At 46.1% G+C, this 24,375-nt stretch overlaps 1 protein-coding gene across 8 annotated transcripts in view; it reads left to right on the forward strand.

The window, feature by feature from the left end:
- Csmd2 (CUB and Sushi multiple domains 2) overlaps positions 1–24,375 on the forward strand; it is a 582,522-nt gene that overhangs the window by 375,252 nt on the left and 182,895 nt on the right. For all 8 annotated transcript variants that reach the window (XM_031378716.1, XM_031378717.1, XM_031378719.1 and 5 more), the window contains 6 exons: positions 6,703–7,029; positions 10,517–10,711; positions 20,299–20,437; positions 21,376–21,563; positions 22,251–22,439; positions 23,021–23,137. In XM_031378716.1, coding sequence (XP_031234576.1) covers positions 6,703–7,029; positions 10,517–10,711; positions 20,299–20,437; positions 21,376–21,563; positions 22,251–22,439; positions 23,021–23,137 — 1,155 coding nt within the window. The remainder of the gene's footprint in view (positions 1–6,702; positions 7,030–10,516; positions 10,712–20,298; positions 20,438–21,375; positions 21,564–22,250; positions 22,440–23,020; positions 23,138–24,375) is intronic.

Consider the following 24,375-nt stretch of genomic DNA (forward strand, 5'->3'; position numbering starts at 1 on the left):
ATATATATATATATATATATATGCACATATATATATGCACATATATATGTGCATATATATATGTCTCTGTGTACACACACATATATATATATACAACTATGTATATGTTATACACGCACACAGACACACACATATACATATACATGTGGCATGGTAGTACATGTCCCCCAGTATAGGATAGAAGATTACAAGGTCATCCCTGGCTGTATAGGGAGTTCAAGGTCAGCTTGGCATACATGAGACCCTGTTTCAAACAAGTACAAAAGGTTGCATTCCAAGTTTAAAAGCCACAGAGTCTATGCCTATCATTATACCTTTCGAGTCTTCCTCATCTTTATTTATTCTTTGGTCCTCAGATTTAGCTATTTTCTTGTGTCTGTATGAATGCCTTGGGGCACACAAAATTGTAACTGATGTGTCTTCATTCTGGAATCCTCCCATCCATGCAGTAAATATCTTCTCTGGCCTTTAAGTCTCTGTCAGGATTAGTGAAGGCAGCCACGGCTTTTTCAAACCATCATTTTAATTGGTATTTTGAAAGCAGTGAAGCTAGCTAGCTAGCACAAGGACACCAAAAGGAAAACATGGTGAGTTCTCCAGCAAGACACTTGTATTTCCCACTCAAGACCTAGATTCCTATTACGTACAGTAATTACACATGCAGTTGTAAATGAGTTTGAGCTTTTCACCATTATTATTTCTCCAGTCTGGGTCACTCGAGAGCCTTCTGACATAAAGCTTTGCTCAAGGTCAAGATTCTCAAACCCGGGCTGGAGAGATGGCTCAGTGGTTAAGAGCACCGACTGCTCTTCCAAAGGTAGTGAGTTCAAATCCCAGCAACCACATGATGGCTCACAACCATCCTCAATGAGATCTGATGCCCTCTTCTGGGATGTCTGAAGACAGCTACAGTGAGCAAATGGGGCCAGAGGGAGAAGAAAAAGTGTCTGAAGACAGCTACAGTGTACTTATATAATAAATAAATAAATCTTAAAAAAAATTATTTAAAAAAAGATTCTCAAACCCAACCTGGTAATTGCTTCTGCGTTGCTTGTGCACCCCTAGTCTCTCCCCGCTTCTAAGCTGGATGGCTGACGGTAGTGATGAGATTTGGTTACAGCCCCTTTTGGTATGATTCCTAATTTGGGACACAGAGCAACCAGCTCTTCCCATTCACTGATGGAACCATGATAATGTGACCTGCGTGTGCTATTGCAGAGCAAGAAAGAGTATAGCCCTGTGGGACATAGAGCACTTCCTTTGCCTGCCCTCCCTGGGACAGGTCTGGGTCATCTCTAGAGCTGGAAGATGGAGCTTTGAAAGGCCACATTCACAGTTAATCAGCCCTGGCTCTTTCAGAGTTCAAGAAGAAATGGCTTGGGAGCTCTCCAGAAAGCTCTTGACCTTAAAGAAGGACCAAGAGTTAGGAGTAGTGTAATAGCAGAGAGTTGAGTGTTAAATTTAAAGCTTTCTGTGTGTGTGTGTGTGTGTGTGTGTGTGTGTGTGTGTGTGTTTGTGTATGTGTGGTAGTTGCCCATGTGTGTGAACATATGTGTGTGGGGTGGGGTAGGAGTGTGTGGGGCAAGGTGCCTATGTGATGTATGTGTGGGAGGTATATGTGTGGTGGTTATGTGCATATGGTGTGTGTCTGCATATGGTGCGTGGATTGTGTGGTGTGTATGTGCATGTGTATGCATATATGTGTGTGTATGTGTGTGTGTGTGAGGTGTATGTGTTGTGTATGTGTTGTATATGTGTTGTATGCAGGTACACACACATTCAAAGGCCAGAAGTCAACTTCAGGTGCCTTCCTCAATCACTCTCCACCTTATTTTTGAGGCAGCACTTCTCACTCAACCTGAAGTCCCTGGATTGGTTTAGGCAGGCTGGCTGATGAGCTTCAGGGATCTACCCATCTCCACCCCTAGCACTCGACCTGCACCTGCTGCGCCTGGTTTGTCCATGGGAGCTGGGATCTCTAGTCTGCCCCTTCCATGGCAGGCATTTTGCTCACTGAGCCATTCCTCCAACCCCTAGAACTTCCTGACCCGTGGCTGCTGTTGAAGAGCACCCTAATGTCTGGGCCCCTTTCACTGACTGATTAGGAATATCTGGGGACCCAAGCAGTGGTAAACTTGTACCCTCTCCCAGGGTAAAGGCTGAGTGGCCACCAATTTCCTGTCAGTTGTTCAGGGTTACTTTATCTTAGCTGTCTGTCTTATCCCCATCTGAGAGATTTGTTTTACTAGCAGGTAAACCTGTACACATTTGTTGTTATAAATTACATCCTGCCTTCCTTTTAAAGCATCCTGTTTTGCATGTCCTCTCCTTAAACATCCACGGGGTTTTCCTTTGAATTCTGTTTTTTTTTTTTCTAAATTGACTGCTTTGCTTTCTCCCCTTTCAGTAATTTTGAAGATAAGCTACTTCATATTCTATTACTAATTACACTTAAAATCTTTAAATACATGCTCTAACCTATATTTCTCTAATTAACCACAGAAACTATAAAACAGACTTTCTTGCAAGATGAGGAAATTAGCATATCTCCTCACTCCACCTTTCCCCATGATATCAGTAGAATCTGAAATATTTTACCCCAGGGTTCTGACTGGAATGATATTGCATGCGTTCTCTTCCAAGGAACATTTGTTACATTCACGTCCCATTTTACAACTACCTTCATAGCAGTTATCCAGACTCATTACCGTATTTGTTCCTTGCTGACTTTTATCTTTTTATGAACCACACCTTTCTGTTACTTGAATTCTTCATTTTGATTCATCTATTTGTTACATAGCCGGGGAAAAAAAAGAAAACAACCTCGAAGTGGCATTTTATGATATTCATATGGATACTCTATTCCTTGAAACCTTTGTTATGTGAGATCAGTTTCCTGTCACCTTGGCTCTAAAAGTCTGTCTGGATCACACCCTACATTACTTGAATCCACATCTGTACCATGTCTTAGAAAAGTCCCTGGAGGGCCACTCCACATCATTTTCCCTAGGATCCCGAGTTGACTCAAATGTCCACCTATTTCTACAGAGTTTGGGCAATTCAGTTGCTTAAGTTTTGGAATGGGATGGCTTGTTAGTTTGACATCTCCGTGTCACCATCTTTTCAGGGTGTATGATGCGCATTGATTCACTCAGTAAGCATTAACTGAGCAACTACTGTGTGCCAGATGCTATGAGAGCCATTACAAGTTCAAAAAGATCAAGGGGTCAAAATTTCTGCTCTCAGAAGCATCTTCTAGGGGGTAATGTGTTAGGGTGAAGAGGGCAAGTCTATAATGTGCTGACCAAGTGACAAGGTGATTGGCCAGAGAAGCAAAGGTGTCATATATAACTGCTCTCAGGGACCCAAATGGTAGCCTTAAAGGCCTAGGGATGTAGCTCGGTGATTGAATGCCTAGCTAGCATGTAAAGGGGTTCTGGGTTCACTTCCTCGCACCATGGGGAAAACAAAGCATAGAAAGGCAATTGATCAGTGATACCGGCATGCTGATGTTGGCATTGGCGTGGCACTGCTGGAGTGGTGATGCCCATGTGGGGGTGCTGGGTTCGAGTGCTAAGAATTAAGTTCTCATATCACATCTATTCATGCACAGCTCCAGCTCATCTTTGGGTAGAAGTCATGGTGTCTTCAGTTTGTTTTAAACTGTACCACAGGCTGTCTCCTGTCTGTCTTGAAGGTCTTTTACCTCTGGATATCATTTGTATGATGCTCCAGATGAATTCACCCAGATCTGGAGCCAGCATGGCTGTGTGTGGACATCCCTGTTGAACCTGATTTAGTGCTGTCATCATGCCTGGGTATACGGGTAGATCGCCTGCAGATGTGAGGAGCTTCCCCAAGGACACTGCTGGCAGACAAGGATCCTGTGGACATCCTTTGTTTTCTGCTGGGAGACAATGTGAAGGGGAAGCTGAGCTTTCTTCCTGAGGCAGGATGCTTAGATTGAAATTTGGCACTGCCACTCACAAGCTATTGTGACCTTGGGAAGCCACTTACCCTCTCTGTGTCTCCATGTCTTCATTTTTAAATGAGGTCAATGGCAGTAACTACACAATGTGGTGTTACTGTGATAGTTAAAAAACTGAGTCTGTAATGGAACTACTTAGAACAGTGCCTAGACTTAGGAAATGCTCAATAAATATATAATAATCACTACCACCAACTTTATCTTGCACTCCCTTAAAAGTGTTTCTATGTCCTTCTCTCCCCTCTGCTCCGTTCTTTCTATACTTAAGCCGTAATGCAAGGATGAGCTGGCTAGGTCCAGGCCTTTGTTGTTGTTGCTGCTGACTGAATAGGAGGGATTCCAGCAGAGGCTGGAAAAGGCAGTACTTCTCTTTCAGCAAAGCACGTCAGTGGGGCAGGTAGAAACCAACATGAAACTGGGGTCCATATTTCCTGTGTGTTTGTTTTCTTTTAAGTTTAGCAAAAATAATTTTCTTTTCCTGTTCTTTCTTTTCTTTCCTTCTTTCTTTCTTTCTTTCTTTCTTTCTTTTCAAAATTTTAACTTCAAGACAGAGTTTCTCTGTGTAGTCCTGGTTGGTTTGGAACTCACTCTGTAGACCAGGCTGGCCCCAAACTCAGAGGTCCACCTGCCTCTGCCTCCCAAGTTCTGGGACTAAAGGCAAGCTCCAGCAACCCAAATAGATTCATTCATCCAAGCGCTCGTATTACTTGTATGGGTATGTGGGAGTGTGTATACGTGGGAATGCATGTGCATGTTTGTTTCTATGTAGTTGTGTATTCTTGTGTGGGTGTGTGTGGGTGGGTAGGTAGCTGTTCACGCACATATGCATATATGAGTAGAGGCCAGAGGCCAACCTTCAGTATCTTTCTTCCGGTGCCATTCTCCTTGCTAGTGGAGGTAGGGTCTCTCCCTGGAATCTGGAGCTCACGGACTTTAGGCTAGGTTGGCTGGCCAGAAAGCCCCATAAGAAATCCTCTCTTCGCCTCCCCAGTACTGGGATTCCAAATGCATGCCCACCACACCCTGCTTTTCACAGAGATGCTGGAGGCTCAACTCGGGTCTTCATGAGATCATGCTCACCAACTGAGCCACCTCCCTAGCCCCGGAGTATCAGTATCATTAACACCATGCACAACTATCAGTGTTACAGGAGGACTTTCACAGTGGCCTGTGTTCAGTTTCATCTCTTCGTAGTGGTGTTTGTTTACAATGAGCCTGGGCCACTATTACAACCACAAACACTAAAGGTAATTTCATTTGGAAAGAAGTCACCCAGAAACCTACAACCCTAATGCAGTTTTTATTTGGGGGCTCCTGTCTAATCTTTACCCATATATAAACAAGCATTTAATAGCTATCATCAAGAGTACACGTATAATTTTATGACCTACTATTTTACTTAAAACGATAGTTAGCACTCTTTCCGCAGGGCCATATTTATCACTTTAATGATGGCCTTCACACTGCGACACATTAAAGGCTGTAATTTTCTTCCCTTTATTGGACTGACATATAGGTGGTTGGCATTTTTCCTCTGGGATAGAATTATGTCACCATCAACATCTTTGTCCCTGTGCCTCGTTTCCTTTTGAATTAATTCCTAGAGATTATGAGCTGGGAGTGTTTGAGTGGTCCATGACTCTTAATAAGAAATCATACACTCCCTTCCAAACGGATTGCATCACCCTGAGTTGGCAAGGTGTGATGGGTGCATGTGTGAGCTCCCATACAGCCTTCAGCAGGATCGAGTTTTTAGGGTCTTAGTGCTTTCTCTCATGCTGTGCCCTACATTTTTACCATGGTTCTGCTTATCTGAATCCTCTGAGTGCGCTCTTAGCTTAACTTGGGGAACAGTCCTAGAGTAATGGAAAGCGTTCTCGTCAATAATGAGAAGTTCTCCATAGCCTATCATAGCTATTGCAATTCCTATGTCTCTCCATCTTGTCATTTCCCTTCTAAACGTTGGCTTAGTGCGCTGGTTCGCTTTTCCATGCACTGTGGTGTTGTTCTCCCTCAACCTCCCTGTTGGGTCTGTTAGGAATTGGCATGGGGATGGCTCAGGGGTTCCAGGAGAGTGGATCCTCAGAGTATAGTGGCGAGAGATGACAGGAAGTGGGCAGAGCATCGAGACTCTGTCACAGGTCTATTACCCTGTTCCTGGAAGGCTTTGGCCTCTGAAAGGTGGTGCTCACTGGCAGAGTGTGGCTATGGTTTGAAGGAGTTAGAGTCCGTATGGGTCTGTCGTGAAACATCTCCCATCAAAGACATTCAGGGGAAGAGATGGATGTTGGATCCTCTCTCTACTGGGAGATTGTCACCCCTGTATCAGTAAGCCATGGCCTTTTCTGCTACCATAGCCACACTGAGAAGGGTCAGGGGTTGTGCCTCTTCAAGTTGGCTTGAATGGCAATTTCTTCCCAAGAACAAGGAACCAAGGGCAGCAAAAGCTGCCTAGGATTGGCATATTGAAAGGAGAGAGACTAATAGAAAATCAACTCTGCTATGTCTGCTCTTGCCAAAGGGACACTTCAATGCTACGCCCAGCATGGAACCCAGCATGCCTCCCACCTACAGCCTTGAGCCCAGCTGTCTGGCCCAACCCTGGTGTTGTTCATTCTTTCTGTTTCCTAAGAAAATGTTTCCAATGTCAGCCCTCAGTGGCTCCTGCAAAATATAGCAGATACCTTCTGACTTTCATTGTTCTTCTGTTTCAGTTTCCTGCTTCTTCAACTTCACCAGTCCCTCTGGAATCGTCCTGTCTCCCAACTACCCTGAAGACTATGGCAACCATCTCCACTGTGTCTGGCTTATCCTGGCCCGGCCTGAGAGCCGCATCCACCTGGCCTTCAATGACATCGATGTGGAGCCTCAGTTTGATTTCCTGGTTATTAAAGATGGAGCCACTGCTGAGGCCCCGGTCCTTGGTACCTTCTCTGGAAATCAGCTTCCCTCCTCCATCACCAGCAGTGGCCATGTGGCCCGTCTAGAGTTCCAGACTGACCACTCCACAGGGAAGAGGGGCTTCAACATCACCTTTACCAGTAAGTGTTCCCCCTGTCACCAACATCACCTCAACCAGTGAGTCCTCTTCCTGCCACAGTTGACTGTATATATTGCTTCTACTGAGAGAGTGCTTGAAGATGCTCCTGTGGAGGATCATCAGTGCAGTAGCTCCAAAGCATGAGTTGCTGCTGGGTCATGCCTAGAGTTCCCAGCTCCCAGGGAGAAGCATAGAGCTATCTGGTGGGCCAGCTGCTCATTGGAGGTGTCACAGCCTGTAAGCATTTGTTTCCTTAGATGTCTCAAAGGGTGTAAAGAAGCCCAGATTTTCCCACCTCCTCCTCCCAGCTAGAAGCAGAGAGGCCCTAGGGAAGAAAGTTCTTCAGATATAGCTGGTCTTTGCTAATGTGTGGGTTCTTCTTTTTCCCATCCCTTGTTCCCCTAGTTTCACCCCCTATCTTGAGATGGGAGATAAAAAGGATAGAGAAAAGAGAAAGTGAGAGAGCGAGAGTGAAAGAGAGAAATCCCCGAATCTACTTTTCTTTCCTTTTGTTTCTTCTTTGACAACAGCTATTAACAAACTACAAGCAATCTCCCTAAAAATCAACAACCACCCATCCTGTCTATTGGGGCTCTAGTATTTACATACCCTCGAAAAGTTCCCAGAATTCTGCACATCACATAATTGTAGAAACTATCTGCAGCTGGCAAAACCACACTTCTACTAGAGCATGAGGCAGATCATAGTCACCTGCTGCAGACAGCCCAAGGCAGCCCTACATCCCACACCTGAGATTAAAATGAAAGCCCATTTTTATAGTATTTTTTTTAAAGAATCCAAAATTCCAGAAGTTTCAAAAATGTCACTACACTTGGGTTCTCTCATCAGCTCCTACCCCCCAATCCCCAAATCCCCCAATGTTGCCTCCTGTTGACCACTGCTGTTCTACAGTTTGCCATGCCTGAATCCCATTGCCATAATCATAGAAGAAGCAAAAAACAAAAACAAAAACAAAAAACAGAACAACAAACAAACAAAAAAACTAGCTGGGCAGTGGTGGCACTTGCCTTTAATCCCAGCACTTGGGAGGCAGAGGCAGGCGGATTTCTGAGTTTGAGGCCAGCCTGGTCTACAGAGTGAGTTCCAGGACAGCCAGGGCTATACAGAAAAAACCCTGTCTCAAAAAACCAAAAAAAAAAAAAAAAAAAAAAAAAAAAAAAAAAAAAAAAAGCTATGTTTCCATGGATTTTCCTGCAGGCCCATTGTAGCCGCTCATAAGTCTTTTCTCACAGTCACGTAGCCCTTCCCATGGTCAGTCTGAAAGCTGTCCCCTCAGCCTCTATCCTAAACCTATTTTCCAGAAGCAGCTGGAAGCTCAGCCATGGTGTTTTTCTTATCCTGAATTCAGTGGACAGGGGAGATCAGTGGGACCTGGGAACTGCAAGCTTCCAGGGAGCAATAATCCATTATGAGGTCACAGAAAGCAATAAACCTGGTAAACTTGGCCATGACTGATTCAGACTCCTACACAGACAGACAGACAGACAGACAGACAGACAGACAGACAGACAGACAGGCAGGCAGGCAGGCAGGCAGGCAGGCAGGCAGGCAGGCAGGCAGGCAGGCAGGCAGGCAGGCAGGCAGGCAGGCAGGCATGCGCATGCACATACACACACACACACACACACACTGGAAATGCTCTTTGGTCACTCGTCCATCTCATGCTCTTTGACAGCATCTCTCCTCCCTACTCCAGCTCCCACACTTGTCACAGAAGCCTAGCCCCTTGTCTCTCTGCCTTTAGATGCTGTGGGAGAGGCCATTTGTAAGTCAAGCTAAAGCCCCATCCGTGTCACCACCCGTGTTCAAGGCAGCAAACTCACTGAAAACAATCAACCGTCCTGTCATACCTTGTCACCAGCCAGTTCCTGTCCCAATGACCTGGGGACAGAATGAAGCAGAAGAACTTTCTTCTAAGCATGCTGGTGTGACACTGGTGGCTCTGGCCATTAGCTTCTCTGTCCCCATACCCATTTACTTGAGGCCATGAGGCGTAGAGAGAGACACATACATCACTCATCTTCCCATCCTTTTGCATGCTCTCTGATGTTGGAAAGAGCACCCAATAATTGCTGTGTAGGTGTGTACACATTCATGCAGAGATGTATGTGTACATGTGTGTGCATGTGTCTGTCTGTCCATCTGTATGTATGTATGTATGTATGTATGTATGTATGTATATACATATGACTGATAGGGTTTGGACTTCCAAGACTGGAGCTCCATTCAGCTCTCAATGTCAATGTCATGGTTCTAATTCCTAATGAAGACAGGTGGGAGATGAAATCTAGGCTGCCCTAGACCTTGTGTAGATCAGCCCTGCTTTTGTTAAACCAACAGTCTTCCTGTCAGGGGGAGGCCTGGAAAGTAGCCTTTTCTAAAGGGTTCACTCCCATGCAGCCGTGGAGCTTAGCACTAGCCTTAGAATAGCAGGAGCATACATGAGCCCTGGCTTCCCGGACAACATCTGGGCCAGGAAGACCAGGAATGTTCTTGGTAGAGATGGTGGGGGAAAGGGTTTCCTTCCATGCAGGGAGTCGGGGGTCCCTTGGAGGATGGGGACTCAGGCTCAGGGAATACACGATATCACCAATCCCTTGCTCATCATTTTATTGCCAGCATTCCTTCTATTTCTATCTTGGAGTCACCCTCCAAGTGATGTGGAATGCTCCTTATAGGTCAGGAAACTGAGGCTCAGTGACATTACAAAAATGGCCCAGGACCACCTGCTAATTAAGAGGCAAGGTTCAACATCACTCAGGGTTCTTTCTCTCTCCTTCTCCTTCTCCCTCTTCTTCTCCCTCTCCCTCTCCCTCCCTCCTTCTCTCCCTCCCTCCTTCTCTCCCTCCCTCTCTCTTCTCTCTCTCTCTCTCTCTCTCCTTGGCTCACTCACTATCAATTGCCTGGCAGAATGAGAAGCAGCCCTGGCACAAGGCAAGGATATGAAGGCAATGGCTTCAGACAGGGCTAATTCTGGGCACCTGCTTTATGATGCATAGTGTCTATTAGTGTCACAGGACCGGGAGCCAGCTCCCCTGAAGCGTACGTGATCCCTTAACCACTTAACCATCTGAATTTGGAAAGCACAGAATGGATTTGACACTGAGAAGACAGATCTGCCACTTAACTACATGGAACCTCAGTTTCCCCTCTGGTAAAGGAGAGTAATCAAATCTCCATGATAGAATTTTGATATGATATAATTAGTTACCATGGGAAACTGCCCAATCTGTCAGCATCCCTTAGAATGTTCAGACAGCTCAAAAACCAAGCTTAATATGTGCCTCTTTTGGGCCCAGAGGTTTCTATCTGCCATAATCACAGGGTCCCAGGTACTGTTTTTCAGCATGCCAAGTACTTGAGAAAGTGTGGATGTTTGACTCTGACTGTGGACAGCTCATTTTTCATTTGTGGCCCATTTTTGTACTACCTCAGTCTAACCATGGCCTGGGCATCCCCTTTCCCAGCCTTCCGACACAACGAGTGCCCTGATCCTGGTGTTCCAGTTAACGGCAAGCGGTTTGGTGACAGCCTGCAGCTGGGCAGCTCCATCTCCTTCCTGTGTGATGAAGGCTTCCTCGGGACGCAGGGCTCTGAGACCATCACCTGTGTTCTGAAGGAGGGCAGCGTGGTGTGGAACAGTGCCGTTCTGCGCTGTGAAGGTGAGTGCCCATGGGTTTGGACAGTGGCTGTCAGTCTGAGAGGCTGGGGCGAGCATAGTGAGTGGCTCCAATGGCGGTGGTCCATCTCTGCATTCATCCATCTTCTCCTCCAATGACCCAGGGAGTCTTCTTGCTCTCATACTGGGATGAGGGACCTGATGGGATTGCTTTGCCAGGGAACTTAACATTGTGACCAGAAATTAAACTGGGAAAAACAAACAAACTTCCTTCAGGAATGTCAGCCATCAAAATTCAGCTTCTTTCAGCTCAGAGCTCACAATAGGATAGCCATGAGGAGCTGGGTTTCTAGTTACTATCCCAATGAATTCATAGTACCCCCCTCAGCTCGCCACCCCTTCCCCCCTCCGACACACACACACACACACACACACACACACACAAAGATGCCAGCGCTCTGGAGTTTGACCTCTCAAGGCTGCCTGCTGTCCTTAGCTCCACATGCTCATTCCTCCTGTGCTCTCCCTGCTCCATCAGCTGTGCCCCTGTTAAACCCTGCCTTGATACCCTACAGTCACTCTCTAGGCGATGTGGAGCAGGCCAACTGGAAGGCACATGGCTCTTAGTAAGTGCCAGGCTCATTACAACATCTGTCCAGCCCTGCCTTGTGTCTCAGGGCAGTTTTGAAACTTCTCAGGACCAGCATTTGGTCCAGCTGGCGGCAGAGATTTCAAACACAGATTACACCTCCTAGGGATAGGGATCATGTCAAATCTGTGTGCCAAGCACAGCGCCTGGCACAGAATCAGTGCTCAGCGAGACTCTCAATAGGTGGATAGCGCATGCCCTGAAGGCACACTAGGGACATTGGCACTGTTTGGACAGGCAGGGGCTGTGACCTGGGGGACAGAAAGCTTCTTCCTCTCTTCTGTGATAGACAAGAGGATGGAGACCTCCAAGACCTCACCCCACAAGTGAGAGGCCCTGGGGGGATGAGGGGCGAGGATGAAGGGGGCAGGCCTTTGAGAGAGCCGTGCCTCCCAGCTGACAAGCAGGTGTGTGAGATAGGAAGGGGTCATCCAGAAGCTACCGGACGAGCTGCCTCTCTTTTGAGCTTCTAGTTTTCCAACTGTAAAGCAGGAACGAAATGAGAGGAGGATAAAAGTAAGAAATGTCTTAAGAAATGTTTCCAGGTACAGAGAGGCTGCTTCCTAGCCGTGCCTTGATATCCCTCATGGTCATCTCTGCCTTGTCTGTCTTTCAAGGAAGAATCCAATAGCCGTGCCCTTCTGGGACAAGTTAGCCATCTTTCAAGGGTCCCAGCAAGCATGCAACCAGCATCCCTCAGTGTTTGCTGTGCTCCCATCAGTGTGTGAGCCCCTGGAAGTTGGGACATCATTCCTGGCCCACAACCTTACACCTGCAGAGTGTGTGACACTTAGTCCACACTCAGTCAATGCCGCTTGATGAGTGAGTGAGTGAGTGAGTGAGTGAGTGAGTGAGTGAGTGAATAAGTGAATTAATGAATTTTTTTAACCAGCCACATGCCTCCGTGAAAAATGTGTCATTGGCTGACCTACTCTCCCCACCTCACAGCCAACCCAGTCAGGTCACGCTGGGAAAGCCATATGGCCCTTCTGTGCCTCAGTTGCCACATCGGCAAAGCACAGATGATTCAGGACCCTCCCAGCTGGGTTTCTATAAGCTTGGCTGACAGACAGAGAAGGCTCAGTATGGATAGCGGTTGGTATTATTTGAACTTGATTTTGACCATTTCTTTATCAGGCCAATCAGATCAGGACTGACTCCCCTTGGGGGAAAGTTATATGTTTGAGAACAGGAACATTAAAATCTTAGAGTGGGAGAGAGAGCCACGGCCCAGGAACCCACCCTTATCACCTGGCTCCTGCTTTCCTTCTATACCTGGTGAGAACCTGGCTTCAAGATCAGCATCTTTGTCTCTATTTTTTTCTGGGTATTTTTTTCTAATTAAGTATCCCCACCTGGTGGACAATTAAATGCAACCACTAATGGTCTTTTAGACATTCCTTTAATATATTCTGAGAGCCACTCCGGTTTGGAGCAATTGTAATAGGACAAGGTAGGAAGAAAATGGCTTCTAAATTTCGAAAGGAGGGAGGTCGTCGCCTGCAGATCCGAAGGCAGGAGTGGACATAGGTTTTTCTCAAAGGTCCAGAGAGGGAATATTTTCAACCTTGTGGACACCTAAGATCTCTCCCTCCTCAGCTCTGTCACTGTCATTCAGAAGCAGCTGTGGGCAGCACCTGAGTGGCTAGGCCAGGTGTGGCTGTAGTTATGTGTGTTAAACAGTAAGAAATGTCCTAAGAAATGTCCCCAGGTACAGGAGGCTGCTTCTAGCAGTGCCTTGCTAACCCTCATGGTCATCTCTGCCTTGTCTGTCTTTCAAGGAAGAATCCAATAGCCATGCCTTTCTGTGACAAGTGTTGGGTGCGTAGCACAGGTACAGTTATTGTCCCAACTGATGCCCGGGAACACTAGTCACCATCCCCGCACCCTCCCAGCTTGTACTTGACAGTGCCAGAATCCACTCCGAGCTTCAGGGCTGCCCTTTTAGGATTCTATCGCAACAGAGACTATAATATCGACCGTCTTCATGAAAGACTTCAAAGTATTCCCACCGAGAACAAGAAGCAGGGTTTCTCTTTTTCGCTTGCCAGTAGGAAATTAAAACAAAAGGAAGCCTATTGCCCATCGCTAAAGACGAATCTCAGCAATGGAGAGCTTAAAGAAATGACAGTAGTGAGACACATGTATCAGTTATGGCAAATTAAGGCAATTAAACTTCTCCATTAGAAACAAAGACTCTCCAACTGGACTTGAGAAAACATTCAGGCTCACAGAATTATGTTGAAAAAAAAGGGAGAGAGAGAGAGAGAAAGAGAGAGAGAGAGAGAGAGAGAGAGAGAGAGAGAGAGACTAGTGAGCTCTAGTAAATACTTTCATAATTCAATTTCTAAAACAGGCTGCCATGAAAGTTTCAAACCATGTCAAACTGTAATATTTTTTTTAAAAAAGTTCAAGAAAAAGTCAAGCTCATTTCCCATGGGAAAATTAAGAACTTTCTGCAGCAGCTGGAAAGGTGTGTCAGTCAGTAAAGCCCTCGCCATGTAAGCAGGACCTGAGTTCAGACCCCTGGCACCTGTGTCAAAAGCTGGTCCTTGAACGGGGGCATCCCCGTCTGAGTAGTTTTTTGTTCCTTCACACATGTTTATCAAGTCTCGTCTTTGTGCCAGGCACTGGGTTAGGCCCAGGTACTCTCCTCGGTCCAGTTCCAGAGCCTTACCCCCTTAATCGGGACAGGACCCTTCCTTCCCTCTCAGCACTAAGTGACATTTTTTAGCCTGCTATGCTTGGGTTACGTGCCCACTTGTTTCCCAGGTGCCACTGCTCTGGGATGGACTTCTAGCATGTTGTTGCATCCTTAAGAAGAGTCTGGTATATTTCTGTGAGTATCTCTAACAGATAAAAGAACAGCTGTATAAGAGCTTCAGAGTGGCTTTCCAGTGCATGCGTTACAATGGGCCGGCAGGTCTCAAGTCATTTATCAATCTCAGGGAGTCTGTTCCTGCCTCCTGACATTTCTTAAGACATCGCTTGCACTCTGGATTTGTGTGTACGTGAAAAGACGTATGGAGGTGCATGTGCATGCAAGCGTGCGTGTCTACAATTGGATGGATGGATATCAGTGTGAGGGTGCAGTGTGTGTGTGTGTGTGTGTGTGTGTGTAGATGCATGTGTGCATGGATGTGGGTTCATGTGTGCATATGTGCGTATTCATACACATGGAGACAAGAAGGCAGCCTCAAGTGTTCTTCAGGAGCCATATACCTGGTTGTGTTGGTATTTTTTCACACAAGTCTCTCACACAACAGAGGTCAGGTGTCATTTCTCAAGAGCTGCCCACCTGTTTTACTGGGCCAAATCTTTCACTGGGACCCGACTTATCAATTAGACTGTGTTAGCTGGCCAGCAGAGCCCACTAACCCACCAAGCTTTTGAGGTGTGTGCTGGGCCTCGAACTTGGATCCTTGTGCTTTCATAGCAAGCACTCTACTGAGCTGTCTCCCAGCCCTTGCATTGTGAATTCTGCCAATTGCTTCCCAGAGTAGCTGCTTAACAAGATGCCTTCTCTCTTATATTTCCTTAAGTGGCACTGAGATCGAGATACTTAATCGGACATGGATTCCCTTTTATTTTTAATTGCCAGACCATTTATTAGGTGGGGTTTTGTGTCTCCATTAAAAGAACATAATGTCCTACTGGGTCTCTTTTAGGACACGAGGGGCTGTCTGTGATCCCAGCCCAGAGACTGAAAAATGGCAACACTCCATTGTTCCATCCTTTATAATCTGGAATACTTGAAGAACACATGTCGTATGCTAAGATATAGTTCAAAAAAAAAAAAAAAAAGACTGAAGAAGCGATTTTCTTTTTATACTTTTATTATTTGTGTGTTGCCAAGTGGACTCCCTAACATCTTCCAAAGCTGGATCTTTGTAAGCATCGTTAGAGGCCAATGGATGCACATTTATCTTGTGCATTTATTGTGTATTTACGGATCTCATTCTAACTGATGTTCACATTGTCTTTCTAGCTAGCAGGAGCACTTTAAGAATGGCCCAGCCTCTTTTTGGCATTTTCTGCCTCTGACCCAGAGTCAGCTCTTTTTTTCTACGGCACCTTTTAAAGCAAATTGATGTTTAGAATCTAGACTTCTAAAGGGTGCTGATTCCTACTGACTCTCCCATGTTTGTAAGCCATTTCAGTAAATGCAGCTGGGAACTGCTTGATCAAAGAAAATGTGTGTGGGTTCATTTCATTTCAAATAATGAAGCTCTCTTCTGTTAACCTTAACTTCCTTGATATTATATTCAACTGGCTTTTCACTCTTGCTCAAAAAAAAAAAAAAAATGGAAGTCCCACAGAACACCAACATGTATTCCCATGTTGTGATGAATACCCAGGACTCTCAGAACAGTGAAGGCAGTGCTACAAACAGCCACATACTTACTAAGAGTGTCTTATTCTTGTTCCTTTCATCATCACCACCACCATCATCACCATCACCATTCTGTTCTTTACATCCTCATTTCCTCAGAGGGATGGGCTATCAGATTACTATCTTTTAAAACCTCTCTGGATTCTTATACGTAAATACACAGTATCGTGTTGTATTCAGTTTAAGATTTTAGAAATTGCATGTCAGATTTAATCATTTTTAATTATGCAAAGTGATTATGTAGTTCCAGAGTTAAAATAAATCTGCCAAAAAATAAAAAATAAAAACCAAACCAAAACCAAAATACCAATGCACATTTAGGGAATGTAAAGTTCTGGGCGGTCCCCTTTGACCCCCGGGCATTGCTCGGCGTTCTCCATTTTCCTGTTCGCTGATGGTTCATCTGTATGGGCACTAACACTTTAATACCAATTTAACTTTTTAAAGCTTTGTTTTTACCTCTCAATTGTGTATATGCGCATGCACGCCTATGTGTGGATATGTGTATGTGAGTGCAGGTACCTGTAGATGCCAGTAGAAGGTGTTAGATCCACTGGAGCTTGAAGCTAATAGCTAATTATGAGCCATTCCCCCCAGTTCCCCCCAACCCTGTGGGGGCTGGGAACTGAACTCAGCTCTTCTGCAAGAGCACTACTCACTCTTAACCACTGAACCATCTCTCTAGCTCCTAATTTAACTTTCGTATGCATCTTCTTTAGATAAATAGGATCAAGGACATGTGCGCTCACATGGACATAGAGATGCACTGTACACATTTAGTCAAGAAAAAAAAACCCCTTAAATTTAAGTTAAATTGGTATTAAAGTGTTATACTTACTCAGATGAACCATAAAGGAAGGATGATGCTGTCTATTTGAGTGATGTTCAAAAGTTGTACTGCTAAAGAGACATTGCATCTAGGACTCCCCCTCTCTAGACCCTGCCAGTCATGGGCCACTCAGGACTATGCAAGTAACAGAATACAGGATCGAACAGAGAGCTCCATTGCTCATCACATGTATTTGAGACGAGATCAGCCATCTAAGGCAATGACAGACGAGGAGAAACAAACAAGAACATGAGGGCCACCACAGAAAGGAATTATATTTGAGATAGGGCTCTGTTTATCTGTCTGCAGCCAGGGAATGCAATTCCTCCTTTGGCCTGTGGCTTCCCGGATACTGAGCAGGGAGGTCAACATCCAGCCTCAACCCAGAGAGGATGGGCCTGGAATGAATGAGAGGCAAGCCTTCTTGGGACTTCTGGGGCACAGCAGCCAGCACATCCCTCCTCTCCCCTGAGGTCCCGTGCATGTGCCATAGGAAATGATTCAGTGAGATGATGGGCGGGTTTTGCAAACCAGAGATTCAGGAGGGATGATACACATGTGTGGTTTAGTTCTCAGTGTTTTATATAGACACCATTCAATTACTTCATTTCTTTAAGCCTCCACTTACAGAAACCAGAGCAGTAATCCCCTTCTATAGAATGGAGGCAATAATCCCCTTCTATAGAATGAAGGCAATAATCCCCTTCTATAGGATGAAGGCAATAACACATGTGCCATGTTGCTTTGCAGTCTTCACAAGGATAATCCATGTTAAGCCCCGATACCTGGCAAGCACTGGGTGCCCTCCAGCTCAGCTGTCTGACAGTGGTGTGCTGCAGAAGGATTTGAGGACAGAGGTCTTCAGGTTAAATCTCAGCTCTGACTTCATTAGCTTAATGTTTTTTATCTAGGGTCTTAACCTCCTTGGCCTCGGTTACCTTCTCTGTAAAATGGGGATAATAACTTTATTAGCATGCATTTGGACAACATAATAAAGCAACCCAATGAGTAGGGCACCAGGAGGCATTGGCACCTCTTCCTGACATCATTACTATTGTTATCATCTCTGTAAATTAAATGTCCTGATATACTTTTCTATTAAGAATGTCTGGGCTGGGGTTGGACTTGAGAGCACTTGTTGCTGTTCTGAAGGAGCTGAGATTAGTTCCCAGCTTCCACTCAGATGCTCACAGCCACCTGTAACTCTAGTTCTAGGAAATACAACACTCTCTTCTGGCTTCTTCAGGCACTAGGTACACACATGATGCACAGACATGCATGCACTCATGCACATAAAATAATAAAAATACAGTCTCTTTTAGAAAGAGAATTTCTGGGCTGAGGATGCATCCCAATTGGAATGCTGCTTGCCTCGAATGGGCAGATCCCTAAGTTTGAATCCCAGCACTGCGTAAACTGCATGTGAAGCTGCATGGCTGCAGCTCCAGCATTCTGGAAGTGGAGGAATAATCAGAATTGTCTGTGGCTACGTAATGAGTTTGAGGCTATCCTGTGCTACAAGAGACCCTGTATCTAAAAAGAAAGGGAGAGAAGGGAAGGGGTAAGGAGTGGATTGGGGAAGGAAGGAAGGGAGGGAGGGAGGGAGGGAGAGAGCGAGGGAGGGGGGGAGGGAAGGGAAGGGAAGGGAAGAAGGGAAGGGAGAAAAAAATCAGCCTGAGAGGACAATGAGGAACATCTTGACTGGATTTTACAAAGACAATGACCTGGAAACATCTAGAAGAATTTACAAAGAAGTGCCTGGTAGTTCCTTTATTTCCACCTCAGTCCTGTTCAGGGGGTGTCTGGCCTCTAGTAGGTCTGCAGTAAGAGTGGCTAGCGCAGTGCTTCTCAACCTCTGGGTCTCCACCTCTTTGGAGAATGAAGATCCTTTTACAGGGGTCATCTAAGACCATCAGAAAACACAGATATCTACATTACAATTCATACCAGTAGCAAAGTTATAGTTGTGAAGTAGCTATGAGAATGATTTTATGTATGGAGCCCACCACAACCCGAGGAACCCTATTAAAGAGGCACAGCATTAGGAAGGTTGAGAGCCACTGGTCTAGAGGAAGCAAGAGTACTTTAAAGCCCAGAGACTGCTTCACATGTGGTGCTTGCTTCTGGGCTGACTTGCCTAATTCCAGGTCCAAGCTAGTCCCTCAGCCTCATGCTCTTCAGCTTCCTATGGCAGTCCCAGTACCAGCCTCACGTCAGGGAGGAATATGGTCACCTACGGTGGAAATGCCTGACATGGCATTGAGTGCTCAGCTACTGAGGGTGGCCATGACAATGACAACAGCGTTAGTGTGGTAGTGGTCACCCTCTTCAGGAAGCTTGGGCAAGTGTCAAGTGACCTACATCACCCTATTTTGCAACGCCCAGTCCCAACAGCCCCCAGTCAAGATTGCAGACCTTTTAAGCTGAGTGTCTGAGAGACTTTTCTCACTGTGACAAGACACTCGGTAGAGGAACTTAAAGAAGGAGAGAGGTTTAGTCTGACTTACGAGCAGGAAAGTCATGGTGGCCAGAACTGGAGGCAGCTGGCCATGCTGTACTCTCAGTCAGGAAGCAGAGCGAGATGAATGCTGGACTCAGCTCTTTCTTTTTTAAATATTGATTATTAATTTATTCTGTATGTGTACATTTATTCTGTATTTATTCACACCATGGAATGGTGATTCTTCCCCTACTCAGTTTACCTCCTGTAGGCATTCCCTCAGAGACATCCCTGGAGGTTTGTCTCCTAGGTGACCTTAGATCCCATCAAAACGGCAATAAAATTTAGCCATCACGATGCTTAACACAGCTCCTAAGTGGGCCTACATCTCGGAGTCACTTAAAGGCCCTGGTGGGTGGGGCTTCCACCTTGACATCTGTTTCCACAGTCACTGAAACAAGAAGTGGAAATTTTGGAAGCCACTTGCTAGCTTTGAACATTTCCACATGAAAGTCACAGGCTTCATTCATGTTCTCTCATCCTATTGGCCAAAGCAGTCGTGTGACCTAGCATAACAATGAAACCTACCATGTGTTCTGAAGGAAGAATAGTGGAGTAGCTGATAGCCATCACACAGACTAGGAGGTATGGCAGCTGGAAGAAGGAATCATGGGAAGGAGCCTGAGTAGGAGGCAATGCCAGGCCTCATGAGACCAAAGCCAGCCAGAGGCTGGGATGAAGTAGCCAGCATCTTACAGAATCACCTGTCCCAGACTTCATTCATCCATCCTTACCACCATTCTCTTACCATCACCCAACAACCATGGAGGCAGAGGTATGTGTCAGGGCTAGATTAAATACTGGGTATGCCTGTTGGAGAAGGCAAATAACATGGTACTCATAGTGTGGCGAGACACAACACTGCCGTGAGCTGACCCCACATCTAGCCACTAGCTCCCCAGTGTTGATGGGAGAAAGTAGGCTGGGCTGATGCCTCTGCCTCAGGCCTGGCAATTGAGTTGGGAACAAAGAAAAAGGCAGCAGTGACCCAAATATTAGCCCCACTGGAATGACAAACAGACTTTGCTGAAAGAATTTTTAGTCTTTTCTTTCAGGCCTTTTATAAACCTGCAAATGATGTAACCGGTCACATCTATAAGGGTCCCAGTCGGCAAAGCTCACAGTTTAGACTTTATGTAATTTTCCATAAAAACAAAACAAGCCCTTGTTGGCTGACACCTTTTATAGAGAGGGGTTTTGTTTATTTCTTCGTTCATTTGTCTCTCAACAAATCTGCTCTTCTCCCTCTGTCCCCCCAGCTCCCTGTGGTGGTCACCTGACTTCACCCAGCGGGACCATCCTATCTCCAGGCTGGCCTGGCTTCTACAAGGATGCCCTGAGCTGCACGTGGGTGATCGAAGCCCAGCCTGGATACCCCATCAAAATTACATTCGACAGGTGCTACTGACCACAGCCTCCGAGGGGGTGGGAATGTTAAGAAGTTGCCTCCACACTGACAAAGTTGGGGCCAGTGTAGCACCAATGCTAAGACATCAGCAGGGTGGAGGACATGGGGATGACTGCCTCACTGGCTTTACGATTGAGTTTGATTGATGTATTGGGAGACTGTGGCTGGGGGATGGGAAGGCAGGTGAGTGATCACCTTGAACCCCAGAGCCCTTTCTTTTACTATCCCCTTAAAGAGAGATGGCAAGTAGACACCATCAGATACCATCAAATTTAGACAGAGTCCACAAACTCTCAGCATGAGAAGTAGTGCTCCCCAACCTCTGCCCTAAACCCCGCTCAAGTGCTCCCTCCATTCCCAGGCTCTACTTAAGTCCCTTGGTGGGCAAGTAGCCTCCCAGAAGTGAACCCAGACCTCCTCTAGATGGAGCATCAATGGCGTGAAATTCATGGTCTGCCGACTGTCCCATGAAGACTGGCAAAGGAAACACGCTGTGCTCCACGGGCCACTTGGCCCATGTGTGACTCTGATGCACAATCTTTATTGCTTTGGGTTTTAAACATCTTTTTTTATAAATGTAAAATCTAGTCTTAGTTCTCTAAGCCAAAGGCTGGATTTGATCTGGGGCTTCGGTGGATGAACACCCTTAGCCTAGAACATTCTGAATCCCATGAAGCCTTTGTCTCTGCATCTTAAGATGGATTCTGGCCCTTGTTCTAGAGAGGACTGTGAGTTCACTTCCTAGGATGGAAGGGGAGAGTGGAGTTAAATGCAGTAGAAGAAGTCCTTCCATATGATTAGTAAATGTATGCAAATTATATTAAAATATCCTGTCTGCTGAAATCTGGTTGCCTGGAGCCCTGGGTGAGGCAGGGCAAATGATACGCTTTAGGTTTCTTAAAACATCTCCATTTGCATCGTCTGGTAGGTTTAAAACTGAGGTCAACTATGACACTCTGGAAGTGCGAGATGGACGGACATACTCAGCACCTTTGATTGGCGTTTACCATGGGACCCAGGTGCCCCAGTTCCTCATCAGCACCAGCAACTACCTCTACCTCCTCTTCTCTACTGACAAGAGTCACTCGGACATTGGTTTCCAGCTCCGCTATGAGAGTGAGTCTCAGTGGGTGACCCAGACTGACTGGGTCGGGGGAAGGCCCCTTGACTGTGCTCCAGCATGGGCCCAGCCTTAGCCATCCTAGACCATCATTCTCAGCCTCTCGCTCAGGTCATGGGGACTGAGTTGCTCATGACCTTCAGGCCAGGTTCCATGTGCACACCTCACCACTTCTCTGTCTGTGCATGATTGGCTGCTGCCATCCCCTGCACTGTGGGATCAAGTGTTTGACTGAACATGAACTTGAAGTCAGTTGGTATCTCCCTTGCACCTGCATTCTCTCATCATCTCCTTAGTCACCCCTTGATTTAGAGAGTTAACCTCATGTCATCAATACCTTTGGGATCAAATTAGGAAGTGTCTTGGGTGTGGCTTGAGAGCATCGTGAGGACAGAGTCATTTGCTTACTTCTTCTTTGTCACTAAGCCTTGATATAGTGCCTAACACAGAGTACATATTCAGTAGACCTGGTCTGAATGTGTGAACCTGCTTGAGAGCCGGGCCTTTCAAATGCCCCCTCAACCCTGCTACATGAGTACCAAGGGCCACATTTCATGAGTTGGTAACTGACAACTTCTGCCTCTGTAAACCAAGGCTCTGTCCTCCTTCCCTTTATAAGCCAGGTTCAAGTCCCTCCTTAATGACATCACAGACTGTCATCATCTGTGGCCTCTCTTTTCCAGCTATTACACTGCAGTCAGACCATTGTCTGGACCCAGGCATCCCAGTCAACGGGCAACGCCATGGAAATGACTTCTATGTGGGTGCTCTGGTGACCTTCAGCTGTGATTCGGGCTACACATTAAGCGATGGGGAGCCCCTGGAGTGTGAACCAAATTTCCAGTGGAGTCGCGCCCTACCCAGCTGTGAAGGTGAGGCACACCGGTAGGGGTCAATTGTTACTGTCCAGCAGCAACATGAAAACAGTGGGTTACCTGGAAATATGGAGTTAGAAAGAAGAGCAGCAGCAAGAGAGAGTTAGGGAAAGGATAGAGTGGCCACAGATATACCTGTCCACGTGGTTGGTTTACAAAATTAGATGGGAGTTGTGAAAGCTCAGCCATCTTCCATTTTAATAATTCCCTTGTTCCCACCAACAGGTAGAATAAGTCAGGCAAACCACACCCCCAAGTACTTCAGCACATCAGTCCAATCAGCGACTTCCTTTTTACTCTTCAGAGGTGGAGCTTCCGAATGTAACTGGAACCAGGTTGGAGGCGTGGCAAAGAGCAGGAGATGGGCAGAGAAGTGTAGCTATGAAAGGCAGGCCTCAAACCAGGATGGTAACAGGCAATAAAGAGCAGGTTATTTTCCTGCCCTGATAAGCCAGGAGCCTGATTCACTGACTCCCCAACACTCATCAGTGAGGTTGGGGGGGGGGGGGTTCATGAAGGATGGTTAGGGGGAACTCTCTGAGAAACCCTGACTTCCTCTGCCCACTTCACTCCTACAGCTCTCTGTGGTGGCTTCATTCAAGGTTCCAGTGGCACCATCTTGTCGCCAGGGTTCCCTGACTTCTACCCCAACAACTTGAACTGCACCTGGGTTATTGAGACATCGCATGGCAAGGGTGAGTGTTTAAGCCTACTGCGGGTACTGACCTCATGGCCAGGACTCCAGAGTCCCTGGACAGAGCAACTTCGATGAAGCTTTCACTACATGGTGGCAGAGGAGCTTAGCTTAGTCTAGACTTTCTCATCAATAAGAAAACTTGCAGGAGCTGCACACCTGTCTGCATCAGAGAAGCCATTCAGTAAATACTGCTGAGAATCTAACCTCTCAGGCTTTGAGAGGTCTTGCTAGTGACCAGCATTCAGCATAATGCATCCCATAAGGGGCCAGCACACCCTTGTCAGTATGGAGATGGGAAGCTAGTTCACAATTGAGTTTCTACTATATATATATATTTAATTCTTTAAGACTGGCACAGAGATTAAGAACTGAACGTAGAACTGTATGCATGCTCAGCAAGCCCCTACGATGGAGCTAGTTTTCCTACCCCACTTTTTACATTTTATTTTGAGATGGGGATTTGCTAAGTTAACCAGGCTGGTCTTGAACTTTGTATCCTAATAGCAGGGATTACAGGTCTGTACTGCCAGACCAGACTCTTGTCATTCTTGTTAAACCTGTTGCCTCAGCAGCATCTTTCTGGTGTCTCTGAAACCCTTTGCCCTCGCCCTGTAACCAAAGAAGCCCAGGACACTTTTGGTCCCTCTTCCTCATGTTCAACCTTCAGATTCTGAGCATGGCGGCCCCCTTTCACATAACTTTCTTCTTTTTGGGAGTGACACACATGCCTCCCCAGCTTCTGCTGCTCCCTCAGTTGTTAGGAAACAAATGAAATCTTTGGGAGTCCGAGTTCAAAGCAAGGGTGTTAGTTACAAGTTAGTTAGTTAGTTAGTTAGTTAGTTAGTTAGTTAGTTAGTAGCACATACTTCTGACCAGTGTTTGTCGGATTCCACCCATGTGGCCGTCACTGGGCTAGCGACCAGCAGGAGGCGAGCTGCTACAGCCTCTCTCCCAAAGCTTTTTCTGACATCCCTCTACGGTTTAGCAAGAATTCTAGCACCTAGGCTCACAGCTTCAGGTTTTCTACATTGGGAGTAGAAGCCAGGCATCAGAGTTTGACAATCGCTGACAATTGTGCTGTGTGCCTTTAATAAAAATTAAAACAAACAAAACAAAACAAAACAAAACAAAACACTCTTATCTGGAAGAATTAGCATGAGGAGGATGGGAGGACTAAGGGGTTGAAATAAAAGAATAACCCCTCAGATGCCCAAATATCGGTATGGGCTGGCAGCG

This window comes from Mastomys coucha, unplaced genomic scaffold (assembly GCF_008632895.1).
Source record: "Mastomys coucha isolate ucsf_1 unplaced genomic scaffold, UCSF_Mcou_1 pScaffold18, whole genome shotgun sequence".
Taxonomy (NCBI): Eukaryota; Metazoa; Chordata; class Mammalia; order Rodentia; family Muridae; genus Mastomys; species Mastomys coucha.